This window comes from Sorex araneus, chromosome 3 (assembly GCF_027595985.1).
Source record: "Sorex araneus isolate mSorAra2 chromosome 3, mSorAra2.pri, whole genome shotgun sequence".
Classification (NCBI taxonomy): Eukaryota; Metazoa; Chordata; class Mammalia; order Eulipotyphla; family Soricidae; genus Sorex; species Sorex araneus.
The window spans coordinates 141,071,129-141,092,665 of record NC_073304.1 but is presented as its reverse complement, the minus strand read 5'-3'; the positions used below and the strand labels follow the sequence as shown (position 1 = coordinate 141,092,665).

The 21,537-nt window shown below is 40.6% G+C and overlaps 1 protein-coding gene across 1 annotated transcript in view; it reads right to left on the bottom strand.

The window, feature by feature from the left end:
• Window positions 1-21,537, bottom strand: part of SLC24A3 (solute carrier family 24 member 3) — a 653,927-nt gene that overhangs the window by 17,037 nt on the left and 615,353 nt on the right. Inside the window, exons 13-15 of the mRNA XM_004614409.2 lie at window positions 18,117-18,283; window positions 14,637-14,751; window positions 11,699-11,811 (exon numbers count right to left, since the gene is read on the bottom strand). Of these exons, the coding sequence (XP_004614466.2) occupies window positions 11,699-11,811; window positions 14,637-14,751; window positions 18,117-18,283 (395 nt within the window). The remainder of the gene's footprint in view (window positions 1-11,698; window positions 11,812-14,636; window positions 14,752-18,116; window positions 18,284-21,537) is intronic.

The window sequence follows — 21,537 nt, the reverse complement described above, 5'->3', positions numbered from 1 at the left end:
GTCCTTTTCTTTTAAAATGTTTGGCCTGTCCCAACACTTGTAAAAAAAAATGCAAACAAAGTTACATTTAATTCCAGGGACAAATGTGTGATCAGTAGTTTGGAAATTTTTCTCCATAATAGATGAGACCTCTGAGGTTCAGACAAGTTAAGCACTTAGCCAAAACTATGAAGTTGTAAGGTGTCAGTATACAGTTAGAACTGAGATCAAACTATGGGGGACATTTCTTGGAGGCTTCAGGGCACAGGGAAAAGCCTGAGTTCTCCTCTTCACTATTAAGAACTCTTGGTAGTGGCATCTGGGCCTTTATTGTCTTTTATTTCTGTATGCAACCTGAGTGAATTTTAAGAACCATGCCCAGCCTCACCCACTAGTATTCTGGTGGGGTCTGCCAACAACTGTACCTGACTATGTCTGAGTGCTTTATCCTAAACTTTGGAAAGTGCAAAGCTGTCTTCTACTGATGGCTCCCGAGTACAGATGTTTAAGCACTTAGATCCCCTACCCTTCAGATGGGGTCATACACTATTCCCAGAGCTCTGCTGACACAGAGACTCAGCTCCAATTGTACCTGCAAAGCAGTGTTGGCTGTTTCACCTTCCAAATTTGCCTCCTTACTTTCCTACTGGACCTTTCTATTCCTCCCCAATCAACTTTTCTCTGGAATCCCTATCCCAGAACTGTGTGGCTTTTAGGAGTTCTGCACTCTGATATATATACTCTATCAGCATTAGTCCTTGGCTAGCCATGTAAGCCCTTTCACAGAGAACCTGTAAGGATTATGCCTACACCAAGTGGCACCCTATTTTTCTGACACCTGAAATATTAAGGTTGAGATTCACTTCAAGAGGAATGGGTTGTATCCCTGTAATTCCTAGGAGAACTGATAGAACCTCAAGAAGAATCATTAATTATGATGTTATCAAACTATCCACATATCACCAATCTAGGCTCCTGGCAATAGTGTGCAGAATGGTCCTGATAGTGCCCTTCTAGAATTCTGATGGTTTTTATAGTGTCAAGATGCCTTGCACACAGCTGATCCAGGTTTGATTCCCAACACTTCGTATGATTCCATAAGCCCACCAGGAGTGATCCCTGAAGATAGCAGGAGTAATCCCTAAAAACCATGAGGTGTGGTCCCTAAACTAATATATATATACACCCAGACCCACCCACTTCCCCCACATATATACATATACATACATACATACATACATAGATTACTGAATAATTCTGGGGTAGTTTATTATACAGAACTATAATAATGGAGTTTACTGATAATTCTACTCTAATGTTTTCTCTTTCCTAAAATGCCTCAACCGGTCTAACTGCCTTCAGTCTTTTCCACATAGTAACCATATTCTTCCCCCTAAAAGGTACTTATAATACTCTCATACCTTCTCTTTTCCTTCTCTGTTACCAAGACTTTCAGTGTCTTTCCAGTTGGTTTGGACTCCTGTTTCTGGTTATATTCCTGCCACTCATGGCTCTACTTCTCTACTTTCCATGCTTTTCAGCACGCTTGCAGCCACAAAAGCTGTGCTTGGGTTCTGATGTGTGAAACTTTCTGTTGTCCTCATATAAGCTGTTCTTCTTGGGGCAAATTCCTTTACCCTCTCTACCTGCTTGGATCTTAATATTCTCAGAGTTACTTCCTCACAACTATTCTAAGTCCCCAATATCTGTCGCGCAGGGCACTGTTCTGTATACAGAACCTCTGGGAGACTAACACCACACTTTGGGAGTTGCTTATGCCACGTCTCCTTCCAAGGATGTGGGGCTGGGGCACAGGATTGTGCCTGTCTTGCTCACTGCAGCATCCCCAGTGATGCCTCCAGTGTAGCACAAATTCAGAGTTTGATCAGAGAAAGAACGACTTGAGCAGAAGACATAGGGGAGGGCGTTTGTAATAATCTCTGGGGTTTTAGGGGAGAAGGGGTTACGGCCAATGCTTAGTCTTGGTTCTGTGTTAAGGAGTGATCCTTAGCAGTGCTCAGGGGACCATGTGTGGCACTAGGGATTTGAACCAGGAATTGGCATAATGTAAGGTAAGCACCTTGACCCCGGAACATATCTCTGCCCCCAATTACTTCTTCTTTTAACTTCTGCAAAATATGGAATCAACTGAGCTCTTTCATAGAAAGAGAAAAAGATTTCCTTATCCCTTCACTATTTTATAGGCTTGTGTAGAATATCTAAGCCCATGCTCAGAAATCTGGGTTTTGCCCTTGCTTCCTTGAGCATCCCTCTTGATTTTCCTCATTTTGCTAAACACGTGGACAGACATTCATTACCATAATAGGACCAACAAATGCTCATTTTCCAAACTTTGACTTTTAGAAATATGTCTTATTTGGGGACTTAGGTAGCTAGTTGGCTTCTGAACAAGCCACAAGTGCTAAGAAATGTCAGCATCTGTAAAACTGTATTCATTTCTTGCTATCAAATGCCTGGACTTAATACCATGCACAAAACAGATGTCTCCATGGTAATTATCCAGTACTTATGACTTGGAAATCCCATTTCAGTTAGTTTGGAGAAATTACTTCAGAACTGTCAGCAGGTCTTTTGAGAGGGAAGAAAGGCCATTAAACCCACATACTGCTCAGTCCTGACAGCACAAATGCAGAAAGATGTCATAGGGTTGCTGCCATCCCAATTGGAAGGAGGCCCCAGAGTGCACTTTTGGAAATGACGCATCCTGAGAAATACATGAGAGAGGAACAAAATGCATGAGGTAAATAAGCTGTTAAATTTCCTGTTCCATCAATCTGGATTATTTTTCCAGGCAACTTCTACATCTTAGTATTAGGTTACATAGTGAAGCACCCAAAGTTTGCTTATAAGTGGATATAAGAGATTGGTCACTGGTGACCCCAAGAGAGCCAGAGAGGGATATAGGGACTGCACTAATAAGCCATTCTCATGAAAAGGTCCAGAATGAGTTCACTAGCCCTCAAACCAAAATGTCAATAAAATACCACTGTGGTGAAGATGGAACACTATCCAGGATAGACCATATGCCAGGGTATAATTCAAGGCCTCATAAAGTCATTAAAAGCTGGGAAAAATTCCAGTCTTTGGAAATGGAAAAAAATATTGTTAAATGATTGGACCTAAGAGGAAATAAAAATGAAATAAAAAGATTCCTCAAAATGAATGAGAATAAAGACACAAATTTTGAGAACTTATAAACACAGCAAAAGCAGCACTGAAAAGGGAGTTGACAGCAATTCAAGCTTCTATCAGGAAAGAAAGAAAAAAGAAAGTTAGAATAAATAAACTAATCTTAAAGCTTGAGAAACTAGAAAAAGAATTACAAAAGAAACCAAAAATAAGCAGAGGGAGAGAATAATGAAAAAAGAACAGAAATCAATGCTATAGAAATCAATAACGCAACTTTATAAAAATAAAAATAATAAGTAAATGCATTAAAAAAAAGAAAAGAAATCAATAATACACAGGGATTGGGAAGAAGGAAGTCTTTTTTCCTTTTGTTTTCAAGAGAATGAACAAGACTGACAAGCCATTAACTAGAACCAAAAGGGAACAGATAGAGAAAATGTTATTTGGATCAGAGATGAAGTGAGAGAAACTACAACAGATCCCTAGAAAACATATAAATTCATAAAAGGTAACTAGGAGTGATAGCACAGCGGGTAGGGCATTTGCCTTGCACATGGCTGACCAGAGTTTGATTCCTCCATCTCTCTCGGAGAGCCCGGCAAGCTACCAAGATTATCCCGTTCTGTAGAGCCTGGCAAGCTACCCATGGCATATTCAATATGCCAAAAACAGTAACAACAAGTTTCACAATGGAGATGTTACTGGTGCCCGCTCGAGCAAATCGATGAACAACGGGAAGACAGGGTTACAGTGCTACTATACTTTACCAAGCAGGAGAACCTAGGAGGTGAATTTTCAGAATCGTATATCCTCTCAAGACTGAATCAGGAGTGGGTAAAAAATCTGGACAAATTATTGGCAGGTAATTGAAATAGTAATGAAAAAATCCACCTATGCCCCAAACTTACAGCTCCAGATAGATTCACTAGTGAGTTCTATCAAGTTTTCAGATATGTATTTCTTATACACCTAAAGCCTTTTCAAAAACATTTATGGAACAGGAATCATTCCTAAAAGCTTCTATGAATACATAGAAGTGTACACTAATACATAGAAACATTACTCTAATGCTAAAAGTAGAGAAATATTCGAAAAGTAAAACTAGAGGGGTTGGAGAGATAGCACAGGAGGTAGGGTGCTTGCCTTGCACACAGCTGGCTGATTTCAACCTCTGGCATTCTATATGGGCTCCTGAGCACAGCCAGGAGTGATTCCCTAGCACAGAGCCAGGAGTAAGCCCTGAGCATTGTCAGGTGTGGCCCCAAGACAAAATAAAAAATATTAGAGATCAATATCTCTGATAAGTAAATGATTATACACCAAGTCAAGTGGGATTTATTCCAATAGACACAAACAAAATAATGTAATATACCATCTCAACAAAAGGAAAGATTTAAAGAATCACTTGATAATAGCAATATATACAGAGAAATATTCTGACAAAATTTAATAACTGAGGGGTTAGAGTGATAGGATTGCGGGTAGGGTGTTTGCCTTGCAAGCCTGACTGGGTTTGACCGCAGCACCTGATATGGTCCCCTGATCCCTAAGCACAGTTAGGAGTAAGCACTGAGCATTTCCAGTTTTTTTTGTTTGTTTGTTTTTGGTTCTTGGGTCACACCCGGCGATGCACAGGGGTTACTCCTGGCTCTGCACTCAGGAATTACCCTTGGCGGTGCTCAGGGGACCATATGGGATGCTGGGATTTGAACCCGGGTCGGCCGCGTGCAAGGCAAATGCCCTACCTGCTGTGCTATCTCTCCAGCCCCGAGCATTTCCAGTTGTGGCAGAAAGAGAGATAAAGAGGGAAAGGGGGAAAGAGGGAGAGAGAGAAGAAAAGAAAAAGAAAGAAAAAGATAAATAGTTCAACATCCATTCATGATAAATTAAACAAACAAATGTCTCAACAAAACAGAGACAGGAGACTACTTCAAGCTTCTAAAGGCCAGATACAATAAACATCATACTAAATGAAAACCTCTGAGATCAGGTACAAAGCAAGCACTTTCTCCACTATTAATTGACATAGTATTGGAAGTCTTCACCACAGCAATCAGGTAAGAAAAGAAATCAAATGGATCCAAATTGGAAAACAGGAAGTAAAACTATCACTACTCAAAGATGATGTAATAATATTCATAGAAGACCCTGAAGATGTACTAAACAACCTTAGAGATTAAAGGCACACTGTGAGGGGTGAGGGAATAGATCAGGAAAAGGATCACTATGAAGATAATATAGGAAAAAGTCACTGTGGACGAGGATATGGTGCTGAAAGGAAGTAAAGTGATATGTGTGATACTTATTAGTAACAGTATGTAAACTAAAGTGCATAAGATGAAAAAAAGAGAAAAGAATGCCCACCATTGAGGCAGGTAAACTGGCAATCTTCACACACTTTCCTCTAAGAAACCTTTTTTGGATCATTTTTAGTGGATTATTCATAACAAGAATACAAAATATACAAAATAAATTATTTCAGTTTTGCTTTGGGGGCAGGGTTTGAGGTTTGGGATGGAAATATGGTGGTGGGAAGGTGTAATGGTGGTAGGATTGGTGTTCGAATATTAAATATAATCAAATATTATGAAAAACTTTAAAAAAATAAAATAAAATAATAAAAAATGGTGCTTGGCTGCTAGAACTTTACAAGAAAAACATCTCATCAAAAAATGGGGAGAAGAAATGAGCAGACATTTCCTCAAGGAAGAAATTCAAATGGCCAAAAGGCACATAAAAGTGCTCTACATCACTAATCATCAGAGAGATGCAAATCAAAACAACAATAAGATATTATCTCACACCACAGAGACTGTCACACATCCAAAAGAACAAGAACAACCAGTCGTGGGCAGATGTGGGGAGCAAGGGACTCTCCTTCATTGTTGGTGGGAATGCTGACTGGTCCAGCCTTTTTGGAAAACAATATGGCCGTTCTTCAAAAAGTGAAAAATTGAGCTCCCATTTGACTCAGTAATGCCATTTCTGGGAATATACCCTGGGGACTCCAAAAACACAGCAGAAACACCATCTGCACTCCTATGTTCACTGCATCACTATTCACAACAAGAATCTGGAAACAACATGAGTGCCCAAGAACAGATAACTGGACAAAGAAACTGTGGTGCATCTACACAATAGAATACTATGCAGCTGTTAGGGAAAATGAAGTCATGAAATTTGCTTATAAATAGACTTCATGCTGAGTGAAGTGAGTCAGAGGGAGAGGGACAGATACAGAATTACTGCACTCATTTGTGGGATATTTTAAAAAATATGAGACTAATACCCAAAAGGCCAGGTATAAAGGGGCCAGGACAACTGGTTAATGGTTGGAAGCTTGTCACAAATATGTGCATGTGTGGCAAAGGGCAGTTAGTATAGAGGAGGGACCAGTAGGACAATAATAATTAGAAATGATCGCTCTGGACAAGAACTGAGCATTAAAAGTAGTTAAAGCGATATACATGATAACCTTTCAGAATCTGTTATCCAAACCATAAAGTCCAAAAGGGGAGAGAGAGAGAGAGAGAGATAGAGAGAGAGAGAGAGTAAAAGATCCATGACTGCACCCTATGATCTCAGCAGAGATAAAAGCCAAACATGATGGGCAGTGGAAAAGTTAACATCCCTTGTTCCTGCCTACCCACAGTCCTTGGAGAGAGTCCATGTAAGTTTGTGGGTTGATTAAGATAACGAGAATGTACTTAGAATATTAAGTTTCTTACACCTGCCTTCTTCCTGCATTTTAGAAACTAGTGAAGTCAAAATGTATTCAAAATGCACACTGGTCTGAATTTTACTTCTTTATAACTGTGACAAGAGTTGGTGGGAGGATGTTAGAGATGGCTCAAGGGACTGGAGCATCTATTCTGCATACAAGAGCCCCTCATTGTATCTTGGGCATTGCATGGCCCCTAGTACCTGGCAGGAGTGGTCTCCTAGCTCTAAACTGGGAGAAACCCCAAAGTAGCATGAGCTCTGGTTCCAAAACAAACAAAAACAAACAAACAAACAAACAAACAAACAAAAAACCAAATGTAACAACAGGATAGCAGAGCAGGTGCAGAGCAGGTGGATTGCTGATTAACTCAACAACATCGTTGTTAGTTCTCCAAGACACAAAGAAGAAGCCAGGAATTTTGGGGTACCAATTAAGATGTGACAGCCTGGACCTGAAGCTTCTATCAACATCATGAAAGCCCATTTTTTGTGAAAGCTAGTGCAAATACAACATTGGCCAAATCATAGGTTTCATTACTCCCTACATATTTTTCATAGCTCCATAATAATGCCATGAGAAGCTAACCCTTGTGGGAGCTTTCTGGCTAAGAACATGATTGCACAGGGCTGGAGAGATAGTACAGTGGGTAAGGCACCTATTTCGCAGGTGGCTGACCTGATTGCGATCCTTAACACCCCATTTGGTCCCGTGAGAACAACAGGAATGATCCCTGAGTGCAGAGCCAGGAGTAAGTCCTGATCTCAGTAAGGTGTGGTCCTCACAAAAACAATATGATCACATAGTGTTGTCCCCAGTAATAAAATTTGAAAAATTAAAATGTAAGGAATTCTAGCATTTTGTAAAATAATTAGGTATCAACAAGGTGCTTTATATTCAAATTAGAGGAAATACTTGTATGGGTTTGGAGTTAGAACACTGAATGCCTTAAATTGTTAAATTTAACAGCTTTGTAAATTATGGCACCTAAATTTAAAAAAATAATATTTTCCATAACAAGTCTAATTCTTTTTCTATAGAAAATAAACAGCACAACTAACCTTACATGTAGAGACAGATTTATGCATTTTTAACAGATGTCTAAAAACTTAAAATATTGATGTGTAAGATATTCATGGCATCATTATAACAGGAAAATCTTATGCAGCAAAAGTATTCAATAGTAGTACCACAAGTAGGCAACTTTTGGCACAACGAGAGTATTAGACTCCTTTAAAATGATAAATTATGTTTATAATAATATTTTAATAATTTGTTTGATTCTGCAGAAATAGAGTAACATATAAAAGTACATAGTGTGACCTTAGCTATACAAAAAAACAAGGGAGAGAACAAATATGCTTCTAAAGAAGTGGATAAGGGGCCAAACATGAGGGCCTCTCATTATCTGTATTGCAAACCATAAGGTCCATAAGTGGAGAGAGAGTAAGAGGGAAATTGTCTGCTATAGAGGCAGAAGGAGGGGTGAGATGGGGTGGGGGAGAGGGATACTAGGGACATTGGTGGTGGAAAATGTACACCTGTGGAGGGATAGGTGTTTAATCATTGTATATCTGAAACCCAAACATGAAAGCTTTGTAACTGAAGCTCATGGTGATTCAATAAAAAGTAATAATAAAAAATGAAAATGTTAATTATTTTTACCTATGGATTGGATTATATATATTTTTCCCTGTTTACTTTTGAGCCACATCCAGTGGTGCACAGAATTTACTCCTGGCTCTGTGTTCAGGTTTTACTCCTGGGGGGGTTTGGGGGGCCATGTGGGTGCCAGGGATTGAAACAAGCCAGATGCATGTGAGGCTGGCCCCACTCTTGCTGTGCTATCTCCCCACCACCCTGGATTATGTTTGATTTTTGTTTTACTCTCTAAAGCTACTTCATCTCATGGGAAGTTGCAACTCAGATATAGTTAAACACATTTAAATTAATTAACATGAAATTAAAACTCAGAATTTAGTTCTTAAACTTGTCCCAGTGACATTTCATAACTTTTATTAGTCAGGCGCTGCTCCAAAATGTTCTCAAACTTCCTATGAAGACCAATAGCTACCTTTATAGTCAGAAAAAGGGGAACAAAACAGAATAGTTTTAGATTAGTTGAGGGCAGAAAAAAATCCAAGAGATCATTCTAGGAATGGTAAAATATAATAAAGGTCTTAAACTTTAATAAAATAGCAAGACAACTTTAATAAGAGAATTTAAACAGCATTAATAATATTGCTCTCAGCTTGAGTATAGGAAAGATGTATTAACTGGAAAGATGGTTCACATGTTCCCCAGAAAAAGAGCCCTGGCAGGACTGGTCAGGGTACCCCATCAAGGCTGGAGGGAAGTGGGCAGCCAAACCCTGTGTGTGCATGGCAGAGATAAACCTTACAGGAGAGAGGGATGTCTCAGAGAGTAACAGCTACACAACCCCAGTAAAAAGGCAGCCAGGAAATCCCTCTTTATTTATTCCACTTTCAACCCAACACCCCAGACAATAGGTACAAAACACTTGTATTTACTGATGACTGCCTCTTCTGCTTTTCTTGGGCATGGACTTAAATAATGTCCTAGATCCCCAATACATCTCGGTGGGGAGGTTGTGACTTGTCTGGGTGATGGCAGGGGGCAGATATTTCATATTTGATTGCCAGGACTCATCCCAAAATAATATGTATGAGCTTCCACTTCCCTGATTTCTTTGCTTCCTGCATGGATTTTGGAGTATGACTCCAAGATCATTAGAAATATGATGGAATAAGTCCCAACCCCTGAGTTTCTGCTTGAACAGTTCATGGAAGTTGGCAGAATCTATCTGCAGTGGAGTTTGAGTAACTCCACTGGGATGTAGGGGTTGTTTGTAACATGGTAGTAGTTTATTCTGACAACTACAATTTTTAATTTGCCCCTTTGTGTGGAAGGTGTGCATGCAGTAGGTCTGGTTACTTACTTTTTAAAAAAAAATTTATCGAATCACCATGAGATAGTTACAAGCTTTCATGTTTGAGTTACAATCACACAATGATCAAACACCCATCCCTTCACCAGTGCTCATTCCCCAACACCAATATTCCCTGTTATCCCCCCCTTTCCCATTCTCCTCCTGCCTCCATGGTAGACAATATTCCCCATACTCTCTCTCTCTCTACTTTAGGGTATTCTGGTTTGCAACACAGACACTTTATATGTTTCCAGAGCAAGGAATAACCAAGCAAGGAATGTGACTCTGAGAGTTTCTTTATCTCACTGATTGGTGATGCAATATATATGGGAAGCAATGGGGTATGCGATATACAGATGTTTTCGGATTGCTTAGAGAACTTTATGATATATCTGTCTATCTGAGGTTCTGAGTTTTGTTATTATGGCTGTCCATGTAGGAGCAATGTGCATAGCTATCTAGTCCTCCACAAGTCTCTGAGTCCAGTAGACTTTTCTGGACAGAGCTCTCACACATACCACAGCACCACACGGTCTCCAACCATTGAGCCAGCATAGCCAACAGTAGCCCACAAGCACTGCTAAGTATGGTCCAAAACCAAACAAAATAAATAAATAAAAGGAGACACACTCAAGAAAGTCAAGAAATGTCATACAGGCTCACCAATAAATTGAGGTTATCCATTCCAGGTACCCTTCCTAAATTCTGCAGGTCAAAGAATGAGATCAGTGAGATCAGCACAGAGCATGTGCTCTACGTTGAGCGATCTCTATTATAGTTCTGGCCCCGTCCACGTGTCTCCCATATACCTCACTGTATAGAAAGTCGAATGGAATGCTCAAGCATCCATTCAGAGAAGTGCTGTCACTGGGTCACTGGGTTGTGTACAAAAACTTGAGGAGACTGTTTTCTTTCAGAGGTAAGAAGCAATCTCTAATAATGGTATCTTCTATAGTCTTCACTTGCTGTCTAGCATGGAGGTTTCTATGAACAGAGGGAGGCCACTGTGGCAAGTTGGGAAAGTTCACTGATATCTACTAGGGCTGCAGTGTACCCCATGGCAAATTTTTCTGAAGCAATAATCAGCTGAGCCTTAAGAAATAACACAAAGGCCATCACCTCAGCCTGTGACCATGTCTAAATTCCTGGTAAGAGATCTTTATTTTGTGTCCATTTCTTTAATAATAATAATAGTAATAATAATAATAACAATAGTTTGTTTGGTTTTGGTGAACATTCAGGAAGCTCAGGGGTTACTCCTGGCTCTGCACTCAGGAACCACTCATGGTGGTGCTCAGGAGACCATTTGGAATACTGGGGATGAAACCTAGGTCAGCCGTGTGCAAGGCAAGTATTCCACTCACTGTGCTAGCTCTCTGGACCCAAGAATACAACTATTTTGTATGAAAATACACTAAAGTAGGGGCTGCCAAATTAGGGGCTGTGAGCCAATCCTATTCTTACCAAATTTTTAAAAAGTATAGGTTATAAATCAAGAATTATTTTGACACTTTAAATGATTAAGAAGAGTTTAAAGAATCATAATAGATCATAACATGTGAGAATCATGAAATTAAAATGCAGTCTCTAGAAAGAAGTTTTACTGAAACAACAATGCCCATTTATTTCACACATAGGGCTATTTCAGGATGCAACAACAGTATGGTATAGTTGAGTCAAAAACCACAAAATCAAAAGCATTTACTATCTGGCCCTTTACAGAAAAGATTGATAATGTTGCACCTAATTATCCCATAAGACTGGCTTTAGCACAACTTTGAGAATTTTGTTCCTTTCAACATTGTTTTCTCATACCTCCCTTACCTTGAACTAAGTTGCAGTGATTGTGGCTACCAAGAACTTGATTGGAAGAGAATTCACTAAGAAAAGGCACTTACGTAGGATCCGTAATCCACAGCCAGAGTCTGCAGGGCCCAGGGGAGACCCAGGCCGATAAGGATGTCAAACACATTGCTCCCAATGGAGTTGGACACGGCCATGTCCCCCATGCCTGCAAGGACAAGAAATCATTTGAATGAGGGAGATGATCGATACAGGAGAGCACAGGGGTCCCATGAGGGACACTCACAATCTTCTGCCTAATTACCAGAGAGAACACATATTAGTTCTCCCTGAGGACAATAAGTGACACCAACTATAAAATAATTGAATAGGACAAATTAGAAATGGAAGGGTTGGGATGAATAGGACAGGGTATATATTCTATTCTATCCAACGTATAGGATAGAATGAAATACACATTCTCTATACACATTCTCTCTCTTTTTAAACTTTTTTTATTGAATCACAGTGAGATAGACCCTTTCAAAGCTGCTTATGATTAAATGTCAGTCATACAATATTCCAACACCCATCCCTCCACCAGTGTACATTTTCCAGCACCAGTGTCCCCAAGTTTCCTTTCATCACCCCCCAGCCCCCAACTCCTGCTTGCTTCTATGGCAGGCATTTTTATTGTCTCTCTATCTTCTCTCTCTTTCTCTCTCTCTCTCCTTTGGGGCATTGTGCATTGTGGTTTGTAATAACCAAAACCAAAAGGTTATCAAGAATATCCCTTTATCTACTTTTAACATTCAATCTTATCCAGCATGAAATTCACATTTTCTTGAATGTCAACTATTCCAATATGATATCATTTACCTCCAATATGATCACTGACTAAATGTAAATGTTCACAACCCGTATATGGCTCCTCAAACTCTGAAACAACCTTATAGAAATTAATTAAACTCAGTTCTATGAAGCTGCTCATGAGCTCATCAAACCAACTGGTCTTCATGGCATTCAATTCTTCATCCAAATAAATGAGTAATAGCAAGCAAAACAGTAACCTGCAGAATTTTGAATGACCTTTGAAAGAAAACACTCTGCTAAATTGTTTGTTTGTTTTGGGGCCATACTTGGTGGCCCTTAGTGGTTTATTCTGGCTCTGTGCTCAGGGATTATTTCTGGCAGGCTTGGGGAACCATATGGGTTGCTGGGGATTAAACCCAGATTAGCTTTGTGCAAGACTTGTACCCAGTCCCCACTCCTCTAAGTTTTGTAACTACATATTGTATTTGTTGTGAACAAATATGATTTAGTACAGATCAGGCCTAGAGATGAGAGTGGGTGCTGGGCTCATAGATGTCCATCTGAGGACAATTCTCAAGAAGAGAAACTGTGAGTCTGGTTGTGAAGGAGGGGAGGGCCTGTCATACGTGAAGACAGACCTTGTCACCTGTAAGTGGATGGGTACTGTAATGGGGAAAACCTTAGGTTATGTAGTCTGTGCCTTGAAACATGAATTTCTTTACTCATAAATAAAGAGTGTGGGGCCAGAGTGATAGTACAGCATGTAGGGCAAATGCCTTGCATGTGATTGACCCGGATTTGATACCTGGCATCCCATATGGTCCCCTGAGCACTGCCAGGAGTAATTCCTAACTGCAGAGCCAGGAGTAACCACTGTGCATTGCCAGGTGTGACCCAAAAAGAAAAAAAATGGAAAAAAAGAGTGTGTGCTGCATCACAGATTTATAATTACAATTAAATAAGAAAACGCACCTGCATGGCTTTGCTTGGTATGTGGCATGTGGCACTTAGCAAGTATAGATAAAATTGTATTTATTACTTTCATTTATTACACGTTCGAACGGGCCTCATGCATGAAGGTGCCGGCAGAGGAACCCAGGTGTGTGTAATCCCATCAACGGCCAACATCCAGAGACTTAAAAGCGAGCTCCCAGAAGCGCGAGACCGCATCTTGTAGCCTACTTCTCCCTCTGGGAGAAACTGGCAAGCTTCTGAGAGTTTCCTGCCCACATGGGACAGCCTTGCAAGCTTCCCATGGTGTATTCATATACTAAAGCCAGTAACAAGCTGGATCTCATTCCTCTGACCCTGAAAGAGCCTCCAGTACAATATCATTGGGAGGGCTGAGTTGAGAGAGACTTCTAAGATCTCAGGGAAAGGACGAATGGAGAGGTTACTGAGCCCGCTCAAGAAATTGATGATTAATGGGATTTTGTGATCGTGACTTTTATTTATTTTAGTTTTGGTGCCATGCTGGGTGCCCAGGGCCTATTTCTCATTTGGTACTTAGAGTTGCTTTTGGTAGTGCTCGGATGACCATCTGGTGCTGGGGATACAACCCAGTGGTCTACATGCAAAGTACACTCACATGTTGAGCTCATCTGGTCTTATTCTTTAATAGGGCCCATATCCAGTGGTGATTGGGCCCTAGGGCCAGGAGCTTCTATGCCAGAGACTGATGTAGGACCTGGCTTATGTCAGACATGTGCTCTAGCAGTTGAGCTAATTAAGAAATTAAATTCACTTTGATTTTTACATTTTTGGCCACATGCAGCTATACTCAAAGTTGACTTTTGGCTGTATGCTCAGGGATCACACCTGGTGGTGGTTGGGGCACCATATGTGATGCTGGGAATAGAACCTGGGCCAGCTGCAAGCAAGATAAATGTCCTTCCCATTGTACTATCTCTCCAGCCCTTCTATGACTCTTTTAAATAAAAGAAGGAATATAATAGGACCTACAAAGGAGGTTGCATTGTACTTTCTAGAAAATGTCTCTGATTTTGTTTGCTTGTGTTTTGTGGTACGAGGGATCAAACCTGGGGCCTTATCCCTCTCTGCTGTTCCCAAGGTTTGGTCCTTCTGGCTAGTTTTCCTGATTATCTGATAGCAGGAAGTCTTTTGATCAACATGACGTTGACGTTCTCTATTAATTCATCCAATTCACAATTTGGTGTCCTGGTAATTTGCCATGTGGACCCAACCCCAACTTCCCTCTTTCTGTGCCATCTGAAGCCCTACCTTGTCTGGCCACAATGAGGCTGGCCATGCAGTCAGGCACGCTGGTCCCAGCAGCCAGGAAGGTAATCCCCATGATGACGTCAGGGATCCCCAGGGTGTAACCAATGATGGTGACCTGGAAAAATCAGCAAGTGGTGATGAGCTGAGCACCAACCTAAATCCCACCTGCCTGTGGGTTCCCTGAGCAGTAACCACAAAGGTGCAATCTAGGCATGCTCTCAGGACAACGTCTGCTCTCAAAATGAGTCAGGGTGGAGAATGTAGGAAGGACAGCTGGTGCTGCAGGTCAGGGCACCAGGAACATCTCGGGAGCTTGTGATTTCCAAAGATAGGCCTTTACAACTTATTCTTCTCAGGATCAGTACGTGGTTCGAGAGAGGAAAACAGTTTCTAGGAAAAGGCAATATGGGGCCATGATATCTGAACTCAGTTCTAGGAAACTAAGAATGGAGACCATGCTGTGCAGGGAATTTGGGCCTCCAAGAACCAAGATGCTTATCAGAAATTTGTAAGAACTTGAAAGGGGTTAATTTACACCATCCAGTCTTGGGGAAAAGCCCCTTACAGGTTATTCCTGCCTTTTCCTCTCTGGAAGCTTGGTAAGAACTATCAAGATGGCCTCCTGCATCCCGGTCACTTATATTTAGTAATGTGCTTAGGTCCCAGGTTAAGTGGTGTCCATAGATTTTTAACTAATTTAATTTTACAAATAGCCCTATGGAGTAGGTGCTAGCATTGGCTTCATTCCTCAGGAAAGAAAACTGACATTTATGGAAGCATTTACTCAAAGTACAGGTTCTAAGAAGTGGTAGGGCATCTGCCAAGACTGTGAGGCTCATTTTACATAGTGAGAGGAGAGGGGAAAAGTGCAAGAAGTTTGATACCACAGACCCTACTTCCATTATGAACCCATAGATTTGAATCCATTCTTGCTGCTCATTTCTAGAGGAAACCAATCAGAATGATGAGTGAGAAAATAGAGGTAAGTGGAAAAATAGACAATTCCCTGTTTGTTGGCCTAAGGAGAGGATAACTAACAAGGGCTGGAGCGATGAGGTCATTTTAGGAATGCCACTTGATCTCTCTCAACTTTCTCCCTTTCTATAAAGTTGTAAGAAATGCAAACCAGATGTTTTAAGTAGTATAGCTCCTCACTGTTCCTCCATGACCAGCTAACGGAAAGGCAGTGATGTGCCGTGTGAAACTGTAAAAGGTCTCAGTGGCACTCTCCTAGCCCAAAGGTTTGGGGCTGTTCACTGAATCCCTTGAGATGCGTGGCCACGCCCCTTTCAAGCCAGAGCTGGAGCCTCATTTCCTTCCATTGCTGCACTAAACGTGGAGTGGCTTGAGCCTCAAAGACTTCCACTCTCCAGAGAGGAAAGTGAGATGCAGGATCATGAAATAATTTTTGATGTTCTGAGGAGTCTCGTGAAATGGAGCTGCAGACATTCTGGTCAAACTCTGATTTTTCCTTTTTTCCCCCTTCTAACCCATGCCTGGTGCCTGCAGGAACTTGATTTGGCACTGTGGGACTTGGCTTGAACAGCAGTAGGTGCTCCTGTTGCTAGCTAGCTGCTATCAGCTGAGTTTTGCTGTTAGGTCTTGATACTGGAGAAATGATTCTTCAACTGGCTGGGACAAGGTCTCTTGCTTATCCTTGTTTTCCCCTTACTCTCAGACATTTCTCAGACTTCTTGGAGCCTCCAGTAGTGCAGAAGGAGGCAAATACAAGGAGGGTGATCATCAGATCAAGGGGTTATTCAAAGTTCAGAGAATGACTGCAGGGAAAAACTACTATATACTAGGAAATCAGTGATAGAAATAGTCCTCTCAAAGCTGGAATAGCATTGACAGTCAATGATCCTTTTGGGTAAAAACATTGATGAAATGTAGAGTGAGGGAAAAAGCTAGATTTGGGCTGAAAAAATATGACAGTCAATAATGGCAAGTCGATTGTAATCATTTTTGTAAATTTTCTATTACCCCAAGTGATAGCGCAGTGGGTAGGGCATTTGCCTTGCGCACAGCTGACCCGGGTTTGATTCCTTCGTCCCTCTCTGAGAGCCCGGCAAGCTACCGAGAGTATCTCGCCCTCACAGTAGATCCTGGCAAGCTACCCATGGTGTATTCGATATGCCAAAAACATTAGCAAGTCTCACAATGAAGACATTACTGGTGCCCGCTTGAGCAAATGGATGAGCAACGTGATGACAGTGATGAATATTTTCATGACACTTATTTTGTAGCTCTTGAGTTTAATTTGCTAGAATTGAAGTTGCATTTCTATCAAACATGCAAGCACTTATTGAGAGACCCATAATTTTGTCAAGGCTTTTACTTCCTGTTCAACTCCAAATCTGCTGAACTGGGTCTGTTGCCCAGTTTAAAAAGTGAAATTATAAATAAGAATGTGTTCTGGTTAGATTTCCCAAAATGGCTTTGGCTCAAAAACTCTTCTGAGTCACAGCCCCCAATCAATGCCAGCCCACGAATCATTATTTCAGTTTTGGAAAGAACCTTAGTGTGGTCTCCTGTTCAATGACTGAATTTTTTGGATGGATGAAACTGAGACTCTGATAGGGGAAGCGACATGCAAAAGAGATTACTGCTCATAGACCCTCGTGTCTTTCTCTTGCCTTGTGGCTTCTGCTGTTTTCCCCATAAGAATCGGGGGGTGTCTCTAACAATACTGAAAACATGAGATCTAAGCTGCAACCACTGGGACTTTTTAATATGTCTGCTAAAGTGAAAGGTGGAGGGTGAGGAGGTGTGTGATATGGAGGTGTGGGAACACTGGTGGAGGGAACTTGACACTGATGGTGGGATTGGTATTGAAATATTACAGGCTTAAAACTCAACTATCGATGACTTTACAAATCATGGTTCTTTAGTTAAATAAAATTATTTAAAAAATTAAAAATAAGAAAATAGGTAGTCTAGTCTTTTATGCCATTGATATTGACTTGGTCAATGAAAGGTGGGTGGATGGTTTGTCACATCCAAGTCAAGGCCCTGGGGGATACCTTGTATTTCTACTTCTGCATTCCAGTAATCTACCATGAAAAGAGCATTCTCCAGGCAGCCACTGGCCCAAGAAAAATGAGCCAACACATGAGGGACATGAACTGTACATGTTGCCCTAGTCAAATGGAAACTTGCTGTGGCTTCAAAGTTGCTGAGCCAGTTCCCACTAAGATTAGTGACGGCACAGTCAACCTGAACTCATGTGAGCAGGGAAACAAAGGTTGTCATTCCATAACCCTGAGTTTTGGAGTAATCTGGTAATTACAGCTATTGCAAACAGCTGGTGAAGTGAATGGCCTGCACCCCCAATTTCTTTCCCACTATGTGCACTTTTCTCTAAAACTTACTCTAGCAATGTGACGAGATCCTTGCTCTAGCAATGTGACAGGATCCTTGCTCTAGCAATGTGACGGAGTCCTTGCTCTAGCAATGCGATGGTGTCCTTGCTGCACTTACCATCCATACCATCATGTAGGAGAAGGCTGCGATCCATAACGTGGAGGAAGCAAATGTCACCATAAACCATTTTTCCCAGCGGGGCTTGTTGCAGTTGGGTACAGTGAAGTATAAGACAAAACTCAGTGGCCAGGTGAATGCCCATTTTACGGTTTCCAATTTGCCAGCTAGGAAAATTTAAAAAGACAACAAAAAACAGTTACCTCCATTTCTCTCTTCCACCAGTCCCACACTCGCTGTCCCTAGACATTTATATCCTGATTGATGTAATAATAAATAAACTGTACCATATCGCTCTTTTCCTAAAAGATGTAATAATAAATAAACCGTACCGTATCGCTCTTTTCCTAAAAGATTCAAATGGTTTATTTCATCAACAAAACTCACATACAAAACAAGATAGGTAACTTTTGAGTAACAGAATTGGTGTATGGTTTGAAAACTAGGGCCAGGCGAGTACTACTTTCAGAACACAAATGGTGACGGGGCGGGGCATGTTGAGAGAGAGGGGTGGGCGAGGGTAGGGAGACCCTCAGTCAGCCTCTGCTGCTCATCTCCATGATTGAGATGAGGCTGCGTTAGAAGGCACCAGTGGCCAAGTAAAATGTGGTTGGAGATCCCGCCCGGGAAGGGAGATGTGTGCTGAAAGTAGACTAGAGACTGAACACAATGGCCACTCAATACCCCTATTGCAAACCTCAACACCTAATTGCAGAGAGAGAGATCAAAAGGGAGTTCCCTGCCACAGAGGCAGGATGGGGTGGGGGGGAGATGGGATTGGAGGGGGAGGGATACTGGGTTTATTGGTGATGGAGAACGAGCACTGGTGGAGGGATGTGTTTGTGAACATTGTATGAGGGAAAAACAAGTTCTATAATGTGTGAATCTGTGTCTGTACCCTCATGGTGATTCACTAATTAAAGAATAAAATAAATTTTTTAAAAAATTAAAAAAAAAAAGGCACCAGTGGCTACAGCGCCATCTAGTGGAATTGCTATGCGTGGTCTCTGGGCTCGGCATTGTGCAAAGGCAATCTGGAAATCTGTCAGAACGCTGCTGGAGTGTTTGCACTCCAAGCTGATAGGATTTGTAGTTTAATCATTGCTCTCATGGTCTCCAACTCCCGGAAGCCATGGACACAATGATGGATATATCAGCGATGACCTGAAACTACTCATATCTGTAAAATAAGCCGCTTGCAAATGCTTATTTTCTTTACATTCTCATGAATTCCTTGTGGCTTTGGAATAGACAAATTATTTGTTCTCGTTGGCATTTACTACCATCCTACTTCAATGGTAACTCCTCTCTATGGAGAAATATCTACTATGTACTTAGATGCACTCCATATTTTAATGCCAATTCAAAAACATCCCCATGTCCCCAGAAGTCCCCTCTGCCTCCTAGTCAGTCACCCTCCCCTGCTTGCCCATAAAGATGAATTTTTCCTATTCTCCAATTTCAAAGGATGACCTTCCTTCTGTACCCCAGAAGAAGGCATTTTACACACATTTTAATAATTAATATAACATTAACATAATTTGTTCCCAGTACTTTTTCAATTGGCTGCTATGCCTCTTATCTTAGATTTAAGATCTAGTGAAGAGCTGGTAAGGCCAATAGTGAGAATGCAGAGATTATGTTTGGTTGGATTGCTAAACAAGAAGACACTTGTTTTGTGAGGGGCTTTTAATTGCTGCAGAATTTAGAATATAGCCAGAACCTGGACCTGCGTATTGCTAAATCTGCAATATGGTGTTGCCACTTATCCATTTGTAGCTTTCTGGATCCCCTCATTGGTGAGAGAAAGAAGGCATAAGAGAGGTGGAAGACAGGATAGGGAAAAGAGGGAGAGAGAGTAAAAGGAGGGGCTGGGAAGAGAGAGAGGAATGTGTACATATTTTGATAATCATCCAATCAAAGGTAAAAGAAGTAAGAACAGAAAAAGAAATTGGATCTTTGTCTTTCTTCAGAAAATTTTTTAAAAATGAAGCAATGAAATCAGAATTAGGACTGCAGAGCTTAGAAAGTTATACTCATGAGGTAATGTTACAAGCAATATTTTTCCTCAACTGCTTTCAAAAATTCTGACTAGACAGAGAAAGGTATACTGTCTAGAAAACTATTTCTAGAAAACTATTAATAATCAGATCTTTTTTTAAGTTAGAACTCTATAGTAACAATAACAAGTGACAATTCAGTGAGCATCGATTGAAATATAGAGGCTAGCAAGGGAGTCCCAGGGCTGAGTCCTGGGGTCCGTTCCTGGCGCCGTGTAACTCCCTAAACACACCAGGACCAGCCCTCAAGCACAGAGCTGAGCGTAAGCGGCAGCTGCGCCAGGGGGAGCGTCCAAAACAAACGGCAAATGTAACTCCTTGTACAAAACAAGTCATACTGAAGTATGCTTAAAAAATTTTTTTTAAGAAGCATATTAGTCAAAATTTCCGTTTCTGAGTAAAGAAAGGGGTGAGGTAAATTATGTTTCCTTTTGAGTGTGTCTTGGCTCTAAAAAACGTGGTGGACTAGTTCCTGTTATACGTTCTATTAAACTTTTTTAGAATGCTTAATTCTTTGGAGGTAAGAAAAAGTTATTATTGCTCACTATTTAATTCTAGAGCTAAGTATTATCTCATAGTTTGCTGCAGGTTGATTTTAGGTAAACCTTGTGACCACTCACTACTTTTGGACTAGCCTATTTTAGTTATATAATTAACAATATAGTATAAATAAATATAATTAAAGGAGATATAGTATACATTGTTTTAAAATAGAAAATATAGGAAGAACTCAAGCATATTTCCATGTAGGAAAGACACATGAATATTTTGATTTATTTAATATTTTTACTATGATGTATTTACCTTCATATACACAAGAATGTTTTTCTGTTACTCAATAGGCTTTATTTGTGCAAAAGATAGAACACATGTATAATTTATACATTCCTATAAATTATACATACTATGCATAATATATATAACATACACATGTATGAATTTTCCTAACAATAAATTCACATACATTTATATTTGTGAACATATTATATGCATATACACAGCAGCATGTCAATATAGAGGTATACATTTACCTCCATATATACACACATCATATCAAAGGTGCATGTACACATTGTGTAATATGCACACATATATCCATGAACCTAGCACATATATGCAGATAAAGCATGTATATATACATGTCAATACACATTCCCACTTATTTACTTATCCACTACAGTACAGCCCAAGAGAGAAGATGCATCTGGATGATAGAAACACAGGGAGTCCACACCCTTCTCAGGTCTCTGTGGGAAGGAAAAATGTCCTTATTTGTGGAAGGACCTTTTTCAGGCTGAGTTTTTTCTGGAGGCTCCCAAGCAGTGCTTGGGGGGTCCAGGGGCCTCTCCTGGAAATTCCTG